General features: G+C 37.7%; 1 protein-coding gene across 1 annotated transcript in view; it reads right to left on the reverse strand.

The window, feature by feature from the left end:
- The window catches only part of SPON1 (spondin 1), a 401779-nt gene that overhangs the window by 13782 nt on the left and 367979 nt on the right, over nucleotides 1-20018 (reverse strand). Inside the window, exons 8-10 of the mRNA XM_044680980.1 lie at nucleotides 17788-17989; nucleotides 4917-5057; nucleotides 3761-3836 (exon numbers count right to left, since the gene is read on the reverse strand). Of these exons, the coding sequence (XP_044536915.1) occupies nucleotides 3761-3836; nucleotides 4917-5057; nucleotides 17788-17989 (419 nt within the window). The remainder of the gene's footprint in view (nucleotides 1-3760; nucleotides 3837-4916; nucleotides 5058-17787; nucleotides 17990-20018) is intronic.

Consider the following 20018-nt stretch of genomic DNA (forward strand, 5'->3'; position numbering starts at 1 on the left):
CACCATACAAATAAATAAATAAACAAGTGAATGAATGAATGAATATATATATATGCATATATGTATATATATTCATCCACCCATCCATCCTTCCTTCAGCAAAAGAAAGAGTAATGACTAGAGAAGGAGTACCAGGAAATAAAGCATCATAGAAACCAAGAGAATAATTCTTCAAAAAGTTGTATACATCAAATATTCCCACTTCTTCAGAAACTATTCTCCCTGAACTCTTGCCACCTAACTTCTGCTTTCAGGACTCTCTAAAAACTCTTTTTTCAAGGAGTACAAATTACTTCCCAATCACCAAATTAAATGGACCTTTATTGGTTTTTATCCTCTTTGACTTCTCTGTAGCATTTGGCACCATTGAACATTCCCCCTAAATTGATATTGTGTCCTTCTTTGGTTTTAGAGCTAGCACAGCATTCTGTTTCTCCTTACCCTTTTAAAAAATTAAGTTCCTTTTTTAAAGTATTTATTTATTACACTGAAATATCCAGTAAACTCCCTTCCCTCACTAGAGAAGAGCTCATCAGACAAAATGATATATGCATATATAAAACTATATCATATTTCTATTTATTGGTTTTTTCCTCTGGAGGTGGAATCATTCTTCAAACAATATTTCTGTTGCTGTATATAGATTTCTCTTGATTCAATTTGTTTTACTCTTCATTACTTTATATTTTTATGCTTTTTTCCAAAATTAACCTGTTTGTTACTTCTTATGGCATGGTAGTATTCCATAACAATTACAACTTGTTTAGCTATTCCCTAATTCAGTGATGGGCAAACTTTTTAAAGAGGGGGCCAAAGGAAGGAGATGCTCATCTGTCAGTCTGTTTCTAAGGCAACTCTTTTGATGTTTCATTGTATTGTATCCTGCTCATTGTATTCCTCAGATTAGGAATAATGTCACCCCAGCAGATAGAATATTTCAGGGGGCGGCAGTTTGTCCATCACTGCCCTAATTGATGTCCATTCCTTCAATTTCCAGTTCTTTGCCACCCCAAAGAGAACTGCTATAAATGTTTTATTTCTTCATTTTTTGGTCTTGTTACCTAACTCTTCATCTTCTTAAACCCTTAATAAGAGTACTCTCCAAAGTTCTGTACCTGATTTTCTTTTTTTCCTCTTTCCCTCTCTTTGCAATGTCATTTAGTACCATAGCTTCAATGATCACCTCTATCCAGATGATTCCCCAGTTTATCATTTCAGCTCCTGATATCATCATCTTCCTAAGCATCAGAATAGAACATCCATTACAATGCCCAATCAGCACATTAAATTCAGCATGTCAGAAAGTTTGCTTACTATTTTTCTCCAAAACTGCTTCTTTTGACTTCACTATTTCTGTGTGGCACTACTACTATCTCTCAAGTTCAAAACTTTGATGGCATCGTAGATTCTTTCATCTTTATTTCTCATCTATCTAATCATTTTCCAACTCACATAGATTATACCCCTCTGTCCAATATCTCTGCACCTAGAGAGTCTTCTTGATCCCCACTATTAATAACTGTACAGACTCTCATCCCCACATGCCTGGACTAAGAAATAACTTTCTAACAAGTCTCCTCATTTGCTATTTCTCTCTCTGGCTCATCCTTCATCACAGCTGCCAGATTGCTTAATCTTCCTTCAACATAAATCTTTTCACATCACTTCTCTGTCCCCAAATTGCCCATGACACCTTCTCACCTCTAGAGTAAAATCTTGACTACTTTTGCTGACATTCATGGCCTTCTGCAATTCGATACCTCTCTGCCTTTGACATCTTATTTTATATTGCACTCTTCTATGCACTTCAATCACACTGTACTACTTTGTCTCCCAAATATGTCCTGTGCTTTGTTGAGGAGTGAGGGAGTAGTAAGACTGCAGTAAGTGTATGCTACTAGAGGAATTTAGCTTAAAAGGGAGATAGGATAGTTGCTTGCTCAAAGAGTACATTTGAGGAAACTTTTATATGGGCTTGGGAGACCTAACAACCTGTAGTTATATATGAGAAGGAACCAATGAAAACAGTCTACAGATCCATGAGTGAGAGAAAGGATGATTAAATAAGGAAAATCAGATAGAAAAATAGATTATAAAAATTAGCAATTAACAATCATTTTAGGGAAGAACTCTTTATTAAATATCAACTGGTTCATTAATTTATTCAACAGATACTAATTGAAAACCTACTTAATCCAAGACCTTAATCTAAGAACTATAAAATGTACAATGATGTCCTTTGCCAATCTAGAAGATTTTTAGTTGAAACTGCTGAATATACATATATAGGTACCAAAGTGTGTGTGTGTGGGCATCTATATATATAAATAGGTAAATACTGTTTGTATGTACACATGCATGTGTATGTGTACATTCAGTTTCATCTAAACATCTTTATATGTCTTTTTTTTAAACCCTTTTCTTTAATCTTAGAATCAACACTGTGGATTGGTTCCTAGGCAGAAGTGGGTAAGGGCTAGGCAATCAGGGGTAAGTGACTTGCTCAGGGTTATACAGCTAGGAAGCATCTAAGGTCAGATTTGAACCTTGGACCTTCTGTCTGTAGGCCTGGCTCTCAATTCACTGAGCTACCCACTTGCCCCTCTTTAAATGTCTTATAGCACCCAGAATTAGGTCTTGGATTTAGTAGGTTTTCAGTTAGCATCTGTTGATGTCATTGAAACAGTTGATATCCAATGAAGAGTTAAAAGCATTTCATTATTTATTAAAATTTACATAAAATTATATATATGAATTTATATATAATTTATTAAAAAGAATTAAAATTATTTTTTAAAACCCCAATTATTGCAATCCTGTCTCTTCTTTGCCACATATATACAGTTTCACACTCTTATATACCCTTGTGATGGAATGCGACTGCAAGGTAAGGAATGACAAACAGGTTATTTTTGGTAAAAAACAAGATCTACATGAAGTTACAGAGTGAAACAGGCAGAACCAAAAGAAAATTATAAACAGCAATAAAAATATTGTTTGTAGAATGACTTGTTTATGTCCACCTTCACACAAAGAACTCACAAATGGAAATAAGACAAAGTTTTATGTATACACTTATCTTTTTGCCCCATGGTGCCTTCTCTAAAAGGGGAGGGGAGGGAAGGGAGTTACTTGACTATTTTAATTTAAACAACAAATAAATAAGTGAAAGTAGATGACCTCCATTCATATCATTCAATCAGAGCCCCCTCCATACTTCTCCCCATTTCAAAACATCTGTCTTCATCTATCCTTTCTTCTTTCTCTCTTGGCTCAGAGAAAGAAGTGTGACTCCTTATCAAGGCCAATTTTCTTTTGATGTCCTTAATCCTATCCCCTCCCCAACTGGAAAGCAATGTAGTACAATGGAATGAGCCCTGGAGTTAGAGGATTTGGATTCAAATCTTACATCTGATAGTCACTACCTTGAGAACCCCAAGAGTCACTTTACCTCATGAGCCTCAATTTCCCAATTTGTAAAATAAGGGGATTGGGTTTATGTGCTTCTGGCTGTAGATCTATAATCTCATTTACCTAAGGCTTCTTGTAGGATTTTCTTCCTTTAATTATCCCATCTCTCACTCCTACCCCTTCAATAAATCCATTTTCTTTGGTTTCTTTCTCATTCAGCATTAGAAACACATTCTTGTTTGGCTGTATCATCACAAAGATGATATATCCAAGATACACTGGAGGGTGAAATAAACTGAATGCTTGTGTAGCAAAAATGTAATTAAACTATAAAAACAATCGGGAGTACCTTCATCTTTTTCTTCTGGAGCCAGATCAGCCACGATATCATCAATATTATCAGGCACGATGTTGCATTGTTCCCCCTGCAGAGAAAGTTTTTTTGAAAGTGGAAATTAAAGGAAGGCATGTATTTGTTTGAAAGATAAATCAACAGACAGCACCTAAAACAGAATATTTTGTGCCTCAATTCATAGACCTTTATAAGGGCTTAAGATTTACCCATAAATGAGATAAGATCAGACTCTGAGAGGTAAAGCAAAGCAAAGAAACTTTGTGACTATGATTTAGCATCCTGGGGGGACAGTGTGGGAAGAAATCATCTGATCTTCAGATTCATTAGGATGTCTACTTCAAGATAGATAGGAATCAGGTTGCTTTTTTGTGTTGTTGCTGTTCCTTACCTATTAAATGATTCACATACTGAAGGTCAGGAATCATGTTCCTATAAAAGAGGGCATCTCATCTTTTATGATATCTGGTTGGCATTTTACTAAAGAGGACCAGGAACCCTTATTTGTGTTACTAACCTGGTGAATACCAATTTTATTGGAGATATATATAGCAGCATTTTTTGAGACTAAGGCAGGTTAGAGCCCTCTTGTGCTCTGATCAAAACCGTATGTGGAATGTCATGTCAACTTCTGAGCACTACACCCAAAGAAGGGCAGTGGCACATATGCTCAGATGTCAACCAAGATGGTGAGAGGTGTCAACACTGTGTATCATGAGGACTGGGTGAATAACAATGCTATTTAGTCTGAGAAAGAGAAGACTGAGGGAGGACAGGACAAATATCTTTAATTATCTAAAGGGATATTATATGGAAGGAATAGCAAGCAATTTCTTGGTCTCAGAAAGGATAACCAAGAAAGGAGCTAAAAAACACAGGAGACTCTTTTGCTCAAAATAAAAATGTTAAATTTCCTAAGAATTATAGTTGTCTGAAAATTAAATGGATTGGTTTAGAATTGGAAAGCGATTCTTCAGCTGTGCTGGGGGTGGACTTCATACTTTGGCTACAGGTTGAACTACTGAGATTCTTTAGTCTTAGGAGGGTTATGCTGACTGTTTGCAATGGAGTCGGGACAACTCTGGTGACAGGGAACTGACTTTACCGAGATGATTCTCTGGTTGCCCAGTCAACTGAAGGCTCACCCCCATACCTTTCTTGCAATTCTCTCGATGACAACTCTTGCTACTTGAGTGATGGAACCTCCCTCAGGATCATAGAAAGGACTCTGAGGGTGATCTAAACTTGTCAGAGGCCGGATTTTCTCTTGAGGAATTGTTGGCTTATTGGGTGACTATAAAGAAAAGAAGACATAGGCTGAGGCAGCAGTAAATACAAACAGATGAGAGATGCAGAAGCCATTTGATTTTTACATAAAAACTGGATCCAAATGGAGAATAACAACAGAGTCAGGCGATCACCTCCTGGCATTAAAAGAGCTCAAGATCAATGTGAATGAAATGGTTTTAGCACTTGTTCCACGAAACAACACTGAAGGTGGGAATGCAGCATCATGAAGGACCATCATCCAGAAGATTGCTGCTACTTTCTCCTTAGAATCCCTTGTGTCTTCATGAATTTTTTAAAGTAAAAATATTTCCAGCGGGCATTTCTTCATGCAAATACTTGGTTTTGAAGAGAGGCCAGAGAGACAAAAAATTAATATTAATGGGAAAAGAGATCAAAATAATGATTTATAATAGGGAAGGGAAAGGAAATAAGCATCTACATAGAACTTAATTTGTTCTAGGCACTGTCCTAAGTACTTTTTTTCAAATTTTATCCCATTTGATCCTCACAACAATCCTGGAAATTAGGTGCTACCTATCCATTTTACATATGAGGAAATTGAGGCAAATAGGTGTTATGCCCAGCATTAAACATCTAGTAAAGGTCTGAAGTCAGATTTGAACTCAGGTCTTCCTGACTCCAGATCTACTGCTCTATGAGCAGTACTATGTACTATGTACTACCCTGTACTATGAGCTGCCTCTATATGATAAGATTATAATAGAAAAATTTAAAAATTCACTTTAGAGCTAAGAGGCATGCATGTGGGAAGCACATGAAAAACTATTTATGATTTGTTTTTAACAGACTGAAGTCTGATAAATAGAGAGGTCTGGAATTTAGAGAATCATGGTAACACTACCTTCTGGGTTTATTTGATTAAGTTATGCGTATACATGTCCCATCTCTCCTATGAGACTATAAACATTCAAAGGTAGAGAGTCCATCTCTTCTTTTGATCTTCTGTAGTGTTTAGCACTGAATTCAGAATATAATTATGAAAATCCAACTTTTGAAAACAAGAAAAGTAAGTCAAGGTGATGACCAAGAGAAACAGAGATAGATTAAAAGGAAATTGTTATGAGGGCAAAGAAAAATTTAAGAGGGATGAAGCCAGGAGACAGTCTTTCAGATGCGATGGTGACATATCAATTATGATGGCTTCACAACTACATTAATAAATATTTGTTGTTTAGAATTGAACAGAATCAACTAGAACTGGTCTAAGAGTCAGAATCAACCAATCAACAAGTATTTATTAAGGCCTCTTATGTGCTATGAACTGCCATAGGAATTGGGAATACAGGGGCAAAAATGAAGCTATCCTTGTCCACAAGGAGCTTACATTCCATTGGGGGAGATAACACAGACACATATTAGTAAAAATAAAATTCAAAGTTATAATAATGGCTAGCATTTACATAGTACTTGAAAGGTACAAAGCATCTTATATTTTTTATCCTTACAACAATGCTGGGAGGTGGTTGCTATTATTATTCCTATTTTGTAGATGAGGGAACTGAGGCTGAGAGGTTGTGACTTGTATGAATTTGAACTTAGAATTTGAACTTTCTGACTTGAGATCTAGTGGTCTATTCTTTGAACCACCACGTATTTTTTTCTAGCATGTGATGTGGGAGGCATAAGTAGCTGGATGGAGGGGAGAAGGGAACTGGGAAAGGGGATCAAGTCTCGATTGTGTCATTTGCTAGCCATGTAACTCTGAGCAAGTGGCTTCACCTAGGTGAGCCTTTCTCTGCATCTGTATAATGGGGAAAGCTGATCATACCCACTTGTGAAGAAGGTGCTGGTATAAATCCTGAAGCATGAATTTTTTTTATTAATAGCATATTTTTGCCTCAGATTGATATACTGTGACCCTGACTTCCTTCTCTTGTCCCCTCCCTTTCCTTCCCCCAGCCTTATCCTGAGGCTGAATAAACAGAGCTTTTCTCATTTTGCTCAGGTGTTGCTTTCTTTCCCCAGACTGGCATTCCCCCACAGGCACTGTCTCTCTCTCACAGACAGATGATCTGTTCTCTTGCTCAGTGTCCTCCTCTCAAATTCTGACAGGTTTCCTTGTCTGAATCCCCAGCAGTAACTTCCTGAGAAGGCTCTAGAGGCTTTTGTTCTTTCACAGAGGAAAAGCTGGCTTTCAGCCCTTTTCTCAAATTAGCCTCTAGGAAGCAGAAGAAGATGTAAACTCTAACCCAGCATAGAAACATGGACCACAAAAACACAAAATCCTTCATTTAGAAGGGAACACAGAGGTCTCTAAGGCCAATCCAAAGGTGAGAAGGATTGCTTGCAACTAGTGTATATCCATTCTCTGTTTGCTTATCTCCAGTGATACAACTTTGCTTCACAAATATTTATTGAATAATCAATGAGCAATTAGGAAGCACCTACTATGTACAAAGCACAGCACTCAGCATTGGGGACACAAAGAAAATAGTTAAGACAAAGAGTAACATGGGCCTGAATTGGGGTAGTGTAAATGGCAAAAAAGGAGTAGATGCGTTTTCAGGAGGCTTCTGAGGAGGTAGAACAACACATGAATTGGCAAGTGATTAGGTACAGGGGAGGGAAATTGGGGAGAAGCAAAAAGTGAGGATGACTTAAATACTCTAACCTGGAAGCAGAATAGTAATGATCCTTTCAACACAATGAGGGAAGTCTGAATTGGGATGGCTTTAGACGATGAGTTCCATTTCATAGGTATTGGGTTTGAGATGATGATGGAACCCCTAGGTGAAAATGTCTAACTGGAAGTTGCTAAGTGAACTTGAAGTTTAGTAGAATGATGCAGACTCTGTACGTAATTTGGGGAACTATAGGCATGAAATAATCTAACCCACGAGAATTGATGAGATCATTTAGAAAGAGCGTATAAAGAAGAGATTCCCAAGCAGAACCTTATGGGGCACCCACACTTAAGGGTCAGGAGATGGATGATGACTCCAAGGAAAAGAGATAGAGAAGAATCCACAGAGATCAGTGTCACCACAGCTGAGAAAGACAGAGGAAGGATTGGTTATCACGTCAAAAGCTATTCAGAGGTCTTATGGAATCAGGAAAAAGAAAATTCAGTTCACTAGTGAGTATTTATTAACCACATATTGATTTTTTTGCTTGAATGTTTTGACATTTTATTTCATTTCATTATTTTCATATATTTTCAAATATTTCATATTTCATTTCATTATATTCATTTCATAATAATGCTATCATCATCAATATAATCCTTTTTTATAGCAAAGAATTTTCAAAATAGCCTCAAAACACTTAGGAAAAAGAATGCTATCCACACTCAGAGAAAGAACTGTGGGAGCAGAAACACAGAAGAAACTGCTTGATCTCATGGTTTGATGGGGATATGACTGGGGATGTAGATGCTAAACGATCACCCTAGTGCAAATATCAATAATATGGAAATAGTTCTTGATCAGTGATACATGTAAAACCCAGTGGAATAGCTCATTGGCTGTGGGAGGGGGTGGGAGGAGGGGAGGGAAAGAACATGAATCATGAAAAAATATTCTAAATTAATTAAATAAATAAACTTTAATAAAGGGGAAAAAACAGCCTCAAAAGCTCTTCCCCACTAAAGGATCTCACTTGGATATGGGAACTTGATTGCTTTTTTTTTTTTTAAAACCCTTACTTCCATCTTGGAATCAATACTGTGTATTGGTTCCAAGGCAGAAGAGTGATAAGGGTAGGCAATGGGGGTCAAGTGACTTGCCCAGGGTCACACAGCTTGGAAGTGTCTGAGGTCAGATTTGAACCTAGGACCTCCTGTCTCTAGGCCTGGCTCTCAATCCACTAAGCTACCCAGCTGCCCCTTTGATTGCTTTATAAAATACCTTGTGAAATATGCCTATTGTCAAGATTATCACATGCAGTTGTCTGATTAGTCCATTGATTTAGGCATACATGACAGCCAAGCACTACAGGTGAACAATTAGCAGTCATTATTCCCCAAAAGCTTATATTCTAATGTAAGGGGGTTCCACTGAGGCAGAAGTAAAGAGTTTGGGAACTTGTAAAGCCACCAGATGGGATGGAGAAGGGGTGTGTGTGTGTGTGTGTGTGTGTGTGTGTTGTGATTGTGTTCGAGGAAAGATCCAAGATTATTTATTGTTAGGAGGGTGGAATGAGACCTATTTCCAACCCTCTGACTGATCACTCATCACCCAGGGGGCCACAACTACACAATTTGGATACCACTAACCCTAGATTTTTTTGGATCAACAAAATATTTTTGTGTTGTTCTTGTCAAAACAGCTGCTCCACTGTTGTGTGAGGACAGAAAGTGAGGGAACAGTTCAAGAGTCTATGACTGCCCTGTTTAGAATCAGAAGCAAGTAAAGATCAAATGTCAAAAATCTCAAGCAGGTTTGTTTCTTGATACCTGCTATGTGCACAAAGTCAGATGGGATATTAAAGAGGGCTGTCCTCTCGCTGTCAAGCAAATGAAAATGAGCCTAGAGTCAGGGACTGGCTCTTAGCCCTTAATGGCAGACTGGATCAATTCAAATTCACTGGCAGAAGGATTAGTCTGGATATCCCATTCTTTCCTATTTTCCTTCCTCGGGTAAGGAGGGGTGTTCCCTAAGGACTACTATTTATTTAACCTATCCATTATGTCCTCCATTATTTCTGGATACCCAATGTCATTTTTTTCTTGTCCAGTCTTGCCCACTTCCATTGTTTCTCTTTGAATTTGTCGGTTATTTAGCCTTGACCTTGTACTACTCTGCCTACCCCATGACTTCTGTGAGTTGCTTCAGGTACAGGCATCATTTTTTACCTCTTCACAAGTCTTTATATTCAAGAACCAGTTTACAGCTTTAGTTCCTGAAGTTCACTGGGTAATTCATATGATCTCTAAACACCTTGCTATTGACCTGACCCAAGAACCCTGGAACTGGGGAAAATACATATTGAGAGGGGAAAAGACTTCTAAAAGACATTAGCATGAAAGACCTCTCCACTGTCTCCTCTTCCATATTCACCTTCTCTTGGTCCCCCCAAATATATGTCCCACTTCAACAGATTGTTCTCCCATCATGGTTTTCTCCAAATGCCATGCACATACCTACCTCACAGGATATCATGGTGAGGAAAGGACTAGAGAAATTTGAATTTCTGCCCTTAGGTTGCTTCTTTGCTCACACTATTTCCCTTTCCACTGTTAACCACTTGTCCAGATCCTATTGCCCCTATTCCATCAGTATGATGGTGCAATGAGAATAGAGTGCTAAACTTGGAGCCAGGACAATTTAGGTTCAAGTCCTGACACACACACTTACTAGCTATGTGAGCCTGGGAAAGTGGCCTACTCTTTCTGCCTTAGTTTCCTCATCTATAATATAAAGGATTTGGTTTATAAGGTCTCTTCTTGTTTTAAATCTATGATCCTATGAAGCCTTGTCTGATTATGTCCACTTTATTCTGATATCTCTCTCTCTCTCTCTCTCTCTCTCTCTCTCTCTCTCTCTCTCTCTCTCTCTCTCTCTCTCTCTCTCTCTCTGTCTGTCTCTCTCTCTCTCTCTCTGTCTCTCTCTCTCTCTGTCTCTGTCTCCCTCTCCCTCTCCCTCTCCCTCTCCCTCTCTATCCTGTCCCTTTTTCTAATTCTTTTTTTCTGAACTCACTAACTGAAAGCAGAATTTAGAAGAATGGTAGAAGTTTCTGAGAGGTGGATTTTGCATCAAAGGGGAAACAAACAAACAAAAAAAAAACAATCAGAGCTGTCTAAAAGTACAAGATAAGATTCCTAATACTGGAAGTTTTTCACAATGATACTTTGATGAATATATTGTAGAAAAGATGCATACTGAGGTTTAGGGTGGACTACATGCCACACCGAGGTTGCTTTTAACGCCCTGATTTTTTTTAATGCTTGTCTATACCTTGCATTTGGAATTTAATCACATGCCACCTTGTGCTCTTTTGTATACTGTTCATCTTTTATTTTCATTTTTCATGTGTATGTCTTGTCATCTCAGCCAGACTATGAAATCCCAAAGGTTGGAGGTCGTACAATATATTTTATTGTACCCCCATCAGTGCCTGGTAAGCATATGGGCCTATTAAATACTTGCAGAATGAATGTGTACAATGAACCCAATCCCGGGAGTCATTCTATATATGGAATTCTTAAGTCTAAATCATAAGAAAAATATATATGAGGCCAGTCCTATGACTAGTGGTGCTATTACATCACGTTTAGGAGAAGCAGCCTGGGAATTTAATTGTCTCTCTTTGTCTATGATTGTGTTCCCAGTCTAAGTAGAGGGAAAATATGATTCCCTTTGGGCCATGATGAAGATTCCAATGATTTCATTTCATTTGATTTTCTAAGTTCTGGTTGTAGGCAATCATGAAGATTTCTTTAAATTAATATGAAGATCAGGCTTGAATGATAAACATATTATACTGAAGGAGACATTTCTTTTTTAGATTCATTTAGATTCATTCAAACAAACAAATGTTTACTGCATGCCTAACTATACCTAATGCCATATTTAGTGCTAAGTGGAATAAAAATAAGGGGAAAAGAGTCTTTCTATTCAAAGATCTAGTCTAAATGGAAAGGACAAAAATACAACTGTATAAAAGACTGGAAAACTGAATAGATGTCCATCTGTTGGGGAAACACAGGTACAAGAGGGTAAAAGAATATCACTATGCTATAAGAAATGATGAATATGATGAATTCAGAGAAGCATGAAAAGATCTACATGATGTGATACAGAAGCAGAATGAGCAGAGCCAAGAAAATGATATACATAATGATATACTGCAATATGATTTGTAAGAACAATCATAAAGCAATTGAAAATGAACTTTATAGAATTACAGAGAACAAACTTAATGTCAAATAGAAGATTTGAGAAGATGTCTCCCTCTATTCTTTTTTGTTTTTTAACCATTACCTTCTCTCTTAGAATCTATACCAAGTATTGGTTCCAAGATAGAAAAAGCAGTAAGGGTTAGGCAACTGGGGTTAAATGACTTGCCCAGGGTCACCCAGCTGGGAAGAGTGACCCCTTATTTGAATCCAGAACATTTCATTTCTAGGACTGAATCTTTATCTATTGGGCCATCTAGCTGAACCCTCTTTTTTGGTGGGGATGGGGATTCATAAATATGGAGCATTGAATACATATTAGACTTAGGGGAATATTATTCTATTTAGCTGATTCTCTCCCCTCCCTCCAATGCCTGCTTTCTTTTTTTAAAAAATCTTCTTTATATGGGATGTCATTCTGGGAAGGGGAAGAGAGAGGGATGTAGGGGAAAATATGATGATATTGAATTACTTCAGTCATGCCCAACTTCATGACCCTACTTGGGGGTTTTCATGGCAAAGATATTGGAGGGGTTTGCCATTTCCTTATTCAGTTCACTTTACAGATAAGGAACTGAGCAAACAGGGTTAAGTGACTTAAAATCAGAATAAAATGGCTAGTAAATGTCTGACGCTGGATTTAAACTCATAAATATGAGTCTTCCTGATTCCAAACTCAGTGCTCTATCCATTGCACCACCTAGCTGCCACAGGGAAAAATAGGTTGTGTAATAATAAATAAAAATATTAAAAGAAATAAGTACGTCTCAAAAAAATCTCTAGTGTCCTCACCAGCACCCAAGCCTTCTAAAAAAGCAAGGCTGAGCCAAAAAAATAAATCTCCTGACTTGTGTATAATACCTTGGCTCTTTTCAAAGTGGTTTCATATCTATGACCTCATTTCATCCTCACAATAGCTCTTGTGAGGCTGGCTAGAGTGGGGTTCTATTTACAAAAGAGGAAATTGGGGTTCAGAATGTGGATGTGAGTTGTCTAAGGTCACACCATTAGTAAACATCAGAGATAGAACCTATCCCTGGGGTTTCTGATTTCAAGTCCAGTGTCTTTCACACTGTGCCACACTACCTCTCAGAGTGGTAAGAGGCTCTCATTACTGCATTTGAACAGGAAATAAAAAACTCCACTCATCTGGTGTTTAAAGTGTTCTCTGCCCACATACTTGTGTGCTGGATGTGCTGTATAGCTCCCAGGGCAATCTGTTCTTGCCCTGGTTCACAGAAGTAATCATTCACCTTCAAGGTCTATCTGCCTGCCTGCCTGCACTGAAGAAAAAAGGGGCTTAGTTTGGGACTTTTTAGTGTGTCTTTTCCTTTTCAGGCAGTGACCCTAAACAAGGGATTGTCCTGGCTAAAAGTACAAGCACTTTAAGAATAACAAAGCACTGGAGGTAGGAGATAATCTCCTTTTTGGCAACTTCTCTGTAGCTACTTGACTGGAAACATGGTTTAGTCAGGTCTTTTTTTCTGCTGGAAAAAGAAATAGATTGAGACCCCTGCAGAGAGATTTTTCTGTAGTAGCAGTGTGTCTCCCTACTAGTTCCATACTTGGACAGGGATCTCATGATTATTAGATCACGTTAAGTTTCCTAGGAGTCTTTGATGGCCCTACCATTGCAAACAACTCTCTCTCTCTCTCTCTCTCTCTCTCTCTCTCTCTCTCTCTCTCTCTCCATATATATATATATATTTATACACACATATATATGTTTATACATAGAGTTAATAACAATAGACATAGAGAGTTAATAATACAGTTAATAATAATATCTATATACCTTGCTAGCAAGTGTCTGTGGTCAGATCTGAACTCAGGAAGATGAGCCTTCTGACCCCAGGCCTGGTACTCTATCCCATACATCATCTAGCTGTCCCCTGGCTGTGGTTAGACAGTTGGCAAGTAACAGAGATGGAATTAGAACTGAGGTCTTTCTGACTCCAAGTCCAGCTCTCTATTTCACCACATTGTCTAAACTCAACCATCCCATAAATATTTATCAGGTATCTATCTCTTTATCTCATCCAGGAAGCAGAATGACATCAGATAATTTTGTATTTGGAGTTAGAAAAACTTGAGTTCCAATCTTGCTTCTGCTACTTACTAGTTATGTAACTCCAGGCAACTTAATCTCTTTCAGGCTATTTCTTGATCTATCAGATTTGTATAGTAATAATTCCCACTTCATAGAATTGTTGTATCGAACAATCAAAATGAAGCTGTTACTTTGCAACAACTTTAAAAAGCTATCTAAATATGAACTATTATTCCTTCATTTATTTATTTTTATCGTGCAAAACATATTTCCATTTTGTTCATTTTTGTAAGTGAATAATTATATAAAACCCAAACCCCAAATAAACCAGTGAAAAATCATATGCTTTCATCTGCATTCCAACTTCAAAGATGAACTATTATTCTTTATATCCTGTGTTATATATATTATGGAGGACATACAGGAAGTCTTTGATATTGTTCCTATGACTGGAAAACTTGCAATCTGGATGGGGAGGCAAGACTCACCTACCACAAACAAGGTACAAGATAACAATGATGGAACATAATTAAGTGCTAAGTAACATATAAAAATCCCAAGTATCCTTGGGGTTCAGAGGAAGGAGAGTTCATTCAAGTCCATACTTAGTCAATGATGGCTTCCAGGAGTATATTGAATCTGAGCTGGGTCTTGAAGGATTTGTAGAATTTCATCTTGGCTTCTGGTGTATCTAGAAGTAGCTTAGGGGTAGTGTATAGAATGCTGACTTCAGAGCCAAGAATACCTGAGTTTGAGTTCTGCTTCTGACATATTGGTTGTGCAACTCAGTGTTTTAGGAAATACTTTTAGACTACAAATTGCAGAAAATGTGCTTCCTTGTAATGGTGGAGGAAGTTTCCTCAATTAGGATTTCACTATGTGAAAGAAATCCCAAGTCCAGTTCCTATCCCTATTCCAGTATCAATTGACTCTTGAAAAAGCCATGGCAAAGAGGTTAAGAAATAGCTCAGAAAGTCTTCTTCGGCATGTACCTGTGGCATAGTGTGATGTACAAGATTTTTCTAGAAGAATACACATACAAAACAGGGCAAAACACACACATACACACACAACCCTGTACTGTTGTGCCATAAAAATATCTTACCTTTCTCTAGTTTTTTTTCCTCAGAAAGACTTCTCATTCAATTCTAAAGCCTAAGTATAATGGCCAGTTTAAGATTATTAGTACATTATTAGGCAATTGAGATCCCTTCCAATTTTTAAATATTTTTCAATAATAAAAGTCTTTTACAAGGAATGCACAGTACATTTAAATGATTTAAGAAATTACGTTCAAGGAATGTAGAGTGAAATTTTTGTTTTGGATGATACTGAGTTCTTCTGGGTTGTAAGATACTAGGTAGATGGTCCATACACTTTCCTAAACTCTGTGCAGACCAAATGAAGGAATGAGTTTCAATATAACCAAGTATAAACATTCAGAGAAGAAATAATCCTAGTACACTTATTGGCTGTTGGAACATTTTGGTCACGATCCAGGAAAATTGTTTGGCAATCATTAGATTGCAGTAAAGGTATTGGCCAAATCCAATATCTGACACATAGTAAGCACTTAATACAAACTAGTTGAATAACTGCTGTTGTAAAGACTATATGAATCCAATTCACCAGTATTGATTTATCACCTACTATAGGCATAGCACTTTGCTTAGGCATAAGTCCCTACCCTCAAGCAGCTTGCAATCCATCTTCTAATACTGTATTTCTTAGTGCCAGTTCAACCTGATTTAGAGAAAAACTTCATCAGCCACAGGTGATAACTGTCAGTTCCTAACTTTCTTCAACCCTCCCATCACTAAACTTATCCAGTGCAGCACCTGAGTCTTACAAAGAAACAGACATAAGTTTCCACTTTGTTCTTACCACTTTAAAATGCTTACAATAGGTATTTGGGACCAGCATTTTATTTAATCTTCAATCACCACTCCCCTTGAGAGGGAGGAATCAGACTGAAGACTATTACCAAAGGCAAAATTAAAAAATTTTTTTTCATTTCCTTGAGGAAAACTTTGGTGTTTCTGAAGCTGGAAAATATTGTGCAGATCTGGTCTCTGTGCCTGAAGAAAGATATAATAGGTCTGAAGACATTTTAAAGAAGGAAGATGGACTGTAATCTTATAATAACCTTCTGTCTAGAAAGATGACATTCAAGAAGATGTAGTTAAAGTCTTTAAAACCATAAAGGGCACAGATTGGAGTAATCACTAAATACAGATACACCAGAACTGGTGGGAGGGAAGGGGAAGTCACCCTGAACTTTAAGGAATCAAGCTGAAATAAAAATAAAATGTTTTATTTTGTTCTTATTTGTAGGTAAAAAGTTAAAGTTTGTGGGGATATGTGAATGTGATGGAATACTACTGTGATGGAAGAAACGATTAAAGAGATGGTTTCAGAGAAACCTGGGGAGACTTATAATCATTGATGCAGAATGAAAGGAGTGGAACCAGAGAACAATTTATACAATATTTGTACAATTTTGAAAGATTTAGAACTCTGATCAATACAACCAAAAACAATTATAGAAGACTCACATATACCTCTTGCTAAAAAATTATGGACATAGGGTATAAAATGAGACTTATTTTTATTTAGCCAATGTACAGACTTGTTTTGTTTAACTGGACATGTTTGTATGGGGTTTTTTTTGATTTTTTTTTGTTTTGTTTTTCTTGCTTTTTTCCAAAGGGGTCAAGAGTGCTAGGAGGCAGTGGGTGGGAGGCATATCTTTGGGGAAAAAATTTAATTTATTTTTTAAAATTCATGGAGACGAGATCCAAAGGGTTGTAAAACAAAATAAAGATGGTTCTTGGACATCACTGATCTCTAAGGTAGACATCAGGAAGGATAATTGTGTCCTGCTAAGACTCATAACTTGGTGGTTCAGTCATGGACAGAGCCTTGGGAAAGCAGAACACTAGAACTTAGTACTTTTGACTGTGGCAAGATCTAGGTAATGGTTGGGGAAGCAAATGGGATAGGTCCATAGGTTTAGCCACCTCAAAAAAGAATGAGGCCATGTATCAGCAGAGTTTACAAGCTTATTCACTGGCTGAAACAACAAGGCACCCTGATGGAGAGACAGAAGATACCTTGTGCCAAAAGAATAACCAACAACAAACACTACCTTGACTATCTCCTCCCTTTGAGACCCCAATAAAGATAGCTCAAGACCCTGAAACTTAGAGCCCTGGAAATAGTAGTACTCCCTAGATTACCAGTTCTACTTCAGTCTAAGACCCCAAAGCCATTATTTAAAGGCAAAATCACTGTGGATAAGGGATCTTCCTTTCTCACCACCACTACCACAAACCAACAAGTGAGTCCTTGAGAATGGCAGGTCCTGAGAATCCCCTGTCCTCTTATGCTACCAGTCCTGCTTCCACCCCAACTCCTAGGAAACAACCCCTTTGGGGATGAGGTGTGACTGTTACTTCTAGGGATTCTATAACCCCAATTATAGAAGATTCAAAAAAGAAAGTTCCACCAAGTTCCTTAGCATTGTCAAGTAGTGCAACATCAGAAACCAGTAGAATTTTATTAGTGTTAATGGCATTAAAGTGAATGATGCCTTACTCTCACCTTTGCCACTGCACCCTAACTATGTCTACACCTGACTTGCAGCTGAAACTTCCATATGTGTTGACACCCATATTAGAATATGAGTTCCTTGAGAGGGGACACTGTTTTATTTAGTTCTCTATTTTTAGCCTTAGCACAGAGATTTGTACATTATTAGTCCTTAATAAATGCTTATTTATTCATTTTTTAATACTAAGTTTTAAGAGAGAACTCACATATACATACCTCATAGGTCACTCCACTGTCAGTGCCAGCATCCCATGGAATTAGGTCTTGGACCACTTTCTGAACCCAGCCACATTCCTTGGTACAGAGGTCTTCTGCAGACAAGCCGACATTCCAGTCTGGGCTGGGACCAAGCATGGTCAGGAAGGACATTAGGTGTCGAGTTCTGTCCACAGAGAATTCTGCTGATGGTGCTGCTCTCCTGGAAACAAAAACCAGAAGCATGTAATTGTTCACATTGGCTTCCCTTTCTGAGTGAGGCAAGTATGTATTTTGGCCACTCTGTGCTGTTTGCCAATGACTTGTTCTTTTTCATGAATCACTTAAGAAAGAGAACATAGGAATACCTGAGGTCAGTCTGACATTCTAGCATGTCCTTATGTTTCAGTTTTCAAGACCTTCATAAGGACTTCATCCAATCTTGAAAGCATTGAAAAAGTTTTTAGAAGACTAGATCTAATCCAGCTCTCAAACTTAAGATTATAGATGGGGAAGGATATGCAATTGCTCCAGTATAAGTTTATGTTCCCTCATCTTTTAACTTTTCTTTTGCTAACTTCCTAATACCCTGTGAACAGTAGTTATCCTAGACTTTCCCCCCTTAAATCCCAGTTCCTTTCCCTCATCCCCATTTTCCATTGTTGATTTGAGTTATCATGTCTGAAATCAAACTAATCATCTTTTCTTCATGCCTACTCTTCTTCCTTACTTGTTTCTGTTACTAGTCATCCAGATAGGAAATATTTGAGTCCTCTTTGATTCATCCCTATCCGTGGCTTTTCCACCTCTAGTCAAACCACCTTAGCCTATCTAGTCTCTCTGTACAATGAATTACCCTTCATTTAATTTCTACTGTCATCATCTTAATTCAGATATTCATTACTCTTTGCTTTATTTATTTGCCTTACCCTTCCAACTTGTATTCCTGACTCTAGTTTCTCCTTTCTCCAATCCATTCATCACTATTATGCTAGCTTAATTTTCCCAATGCATCAGATTGATCACTCCTCCCTTCCTCCCTCCACCCCACCATGGTCTCCTGAATAAAACCTTTGCAAATCCTTACCCAGTATTTATAAAGTCCCACACAAAGGGCTACTCAGAGCACCCCACATTTTACTTATCAGCTACTTTTTATATTTTCTGTTCCAGACCATGGACTATTCCCAAAGTTCATTTTCCTGTCTCTCTTAATTTTATCCTTCCACATCTCAACCTATTGATAGCTGTTCTCTTCTTAGAGACACTACTTCCTCCAGGAATCCTATCCATAGCCAGAATTAATCTTGCTTTATCATAATTACCAACAACAAAACACATTTAGATAATACCATTAATCTCAGAATTACCTCTATTATATCACTGGATCCTCACAACTCTATAAGGAAGGTGCTAATTATTAGCATCATTGAAAATAGTCCAATTGTGACCCAGAAAGGTTGTCAAGCAGCTGGTATATGTTAGAGGCAGTATTTAAACCCAGGTCTCCTTATTCTGTGTTCAATTCTCTGGTACAGATGTTTTAAAAAGATTAAGTCAAATATGAGAAAGTGAGATCTAGGATGGGTGGCTCAATGTATGTTTAATTAAAAGCACAGTGCTTCAAAAATAGGTTGCACTCGATGCTAGCATAGCTAGCAAAAATAATCCCTATATTACATAATATATAATAAAATCACTGGATTCTACTTACAAATTTTAGCTGGAAAAGTAATTGACATTTGGCACAAAATGGTTGCCTTCCTTATTCCCTCTGATAGGATCACACATTTAAAGAGATGGAAATCATCCAACACACAAAGTCAAGGTCATTATCGGTGTCATAGTTTAATTCCCTTGTCAAAGCCAAGGATTAGACTTGCTCTGTGTGGTCCCTTCCAACTCTGAGATTCTATCATTCTGATTCTCCATTTGACACATGAATGCCTCAGTCTGGACAGCTGCATTTCCCCCATAAATGAAATGAGGGATTCTAACATTCATGAATCTCTCCAAATTGCAGAGGGAGAAAGAACACAGCCTTTCACTTACTACCAATTAGAAGGCATTTATGCATCAGTCCTGCTCAGAAGTCCAGGGGGATGAATTCATTGCTAGCCCTGGCTTCACACAATTGCTTAGGCATTCATCGCCCCCATCTAGCTGTCTCAAACGTGATAAAGAGGGTAAGGGGCTGAATTAGACACACTGGACTGTTGCTATAGAGACCAGCAATTCAGTCTTGGTTCTTC

This window comes from Gracilinanus agilis, chromosome 6, assembly GCF_016433145.1.
Source record: "Gracilinanus agilis isolate LMUSP501 chromosome 6, AgileGrace, whole genome shotgun sequence".
In the NCBI taxonomy this organism is placed as follows: Eukaryota; Metazoa; Chordata; class Mammalia; order Didelphimorphia; family Didelphidae; genus Gracilinanus; species Gracilinanus agilis.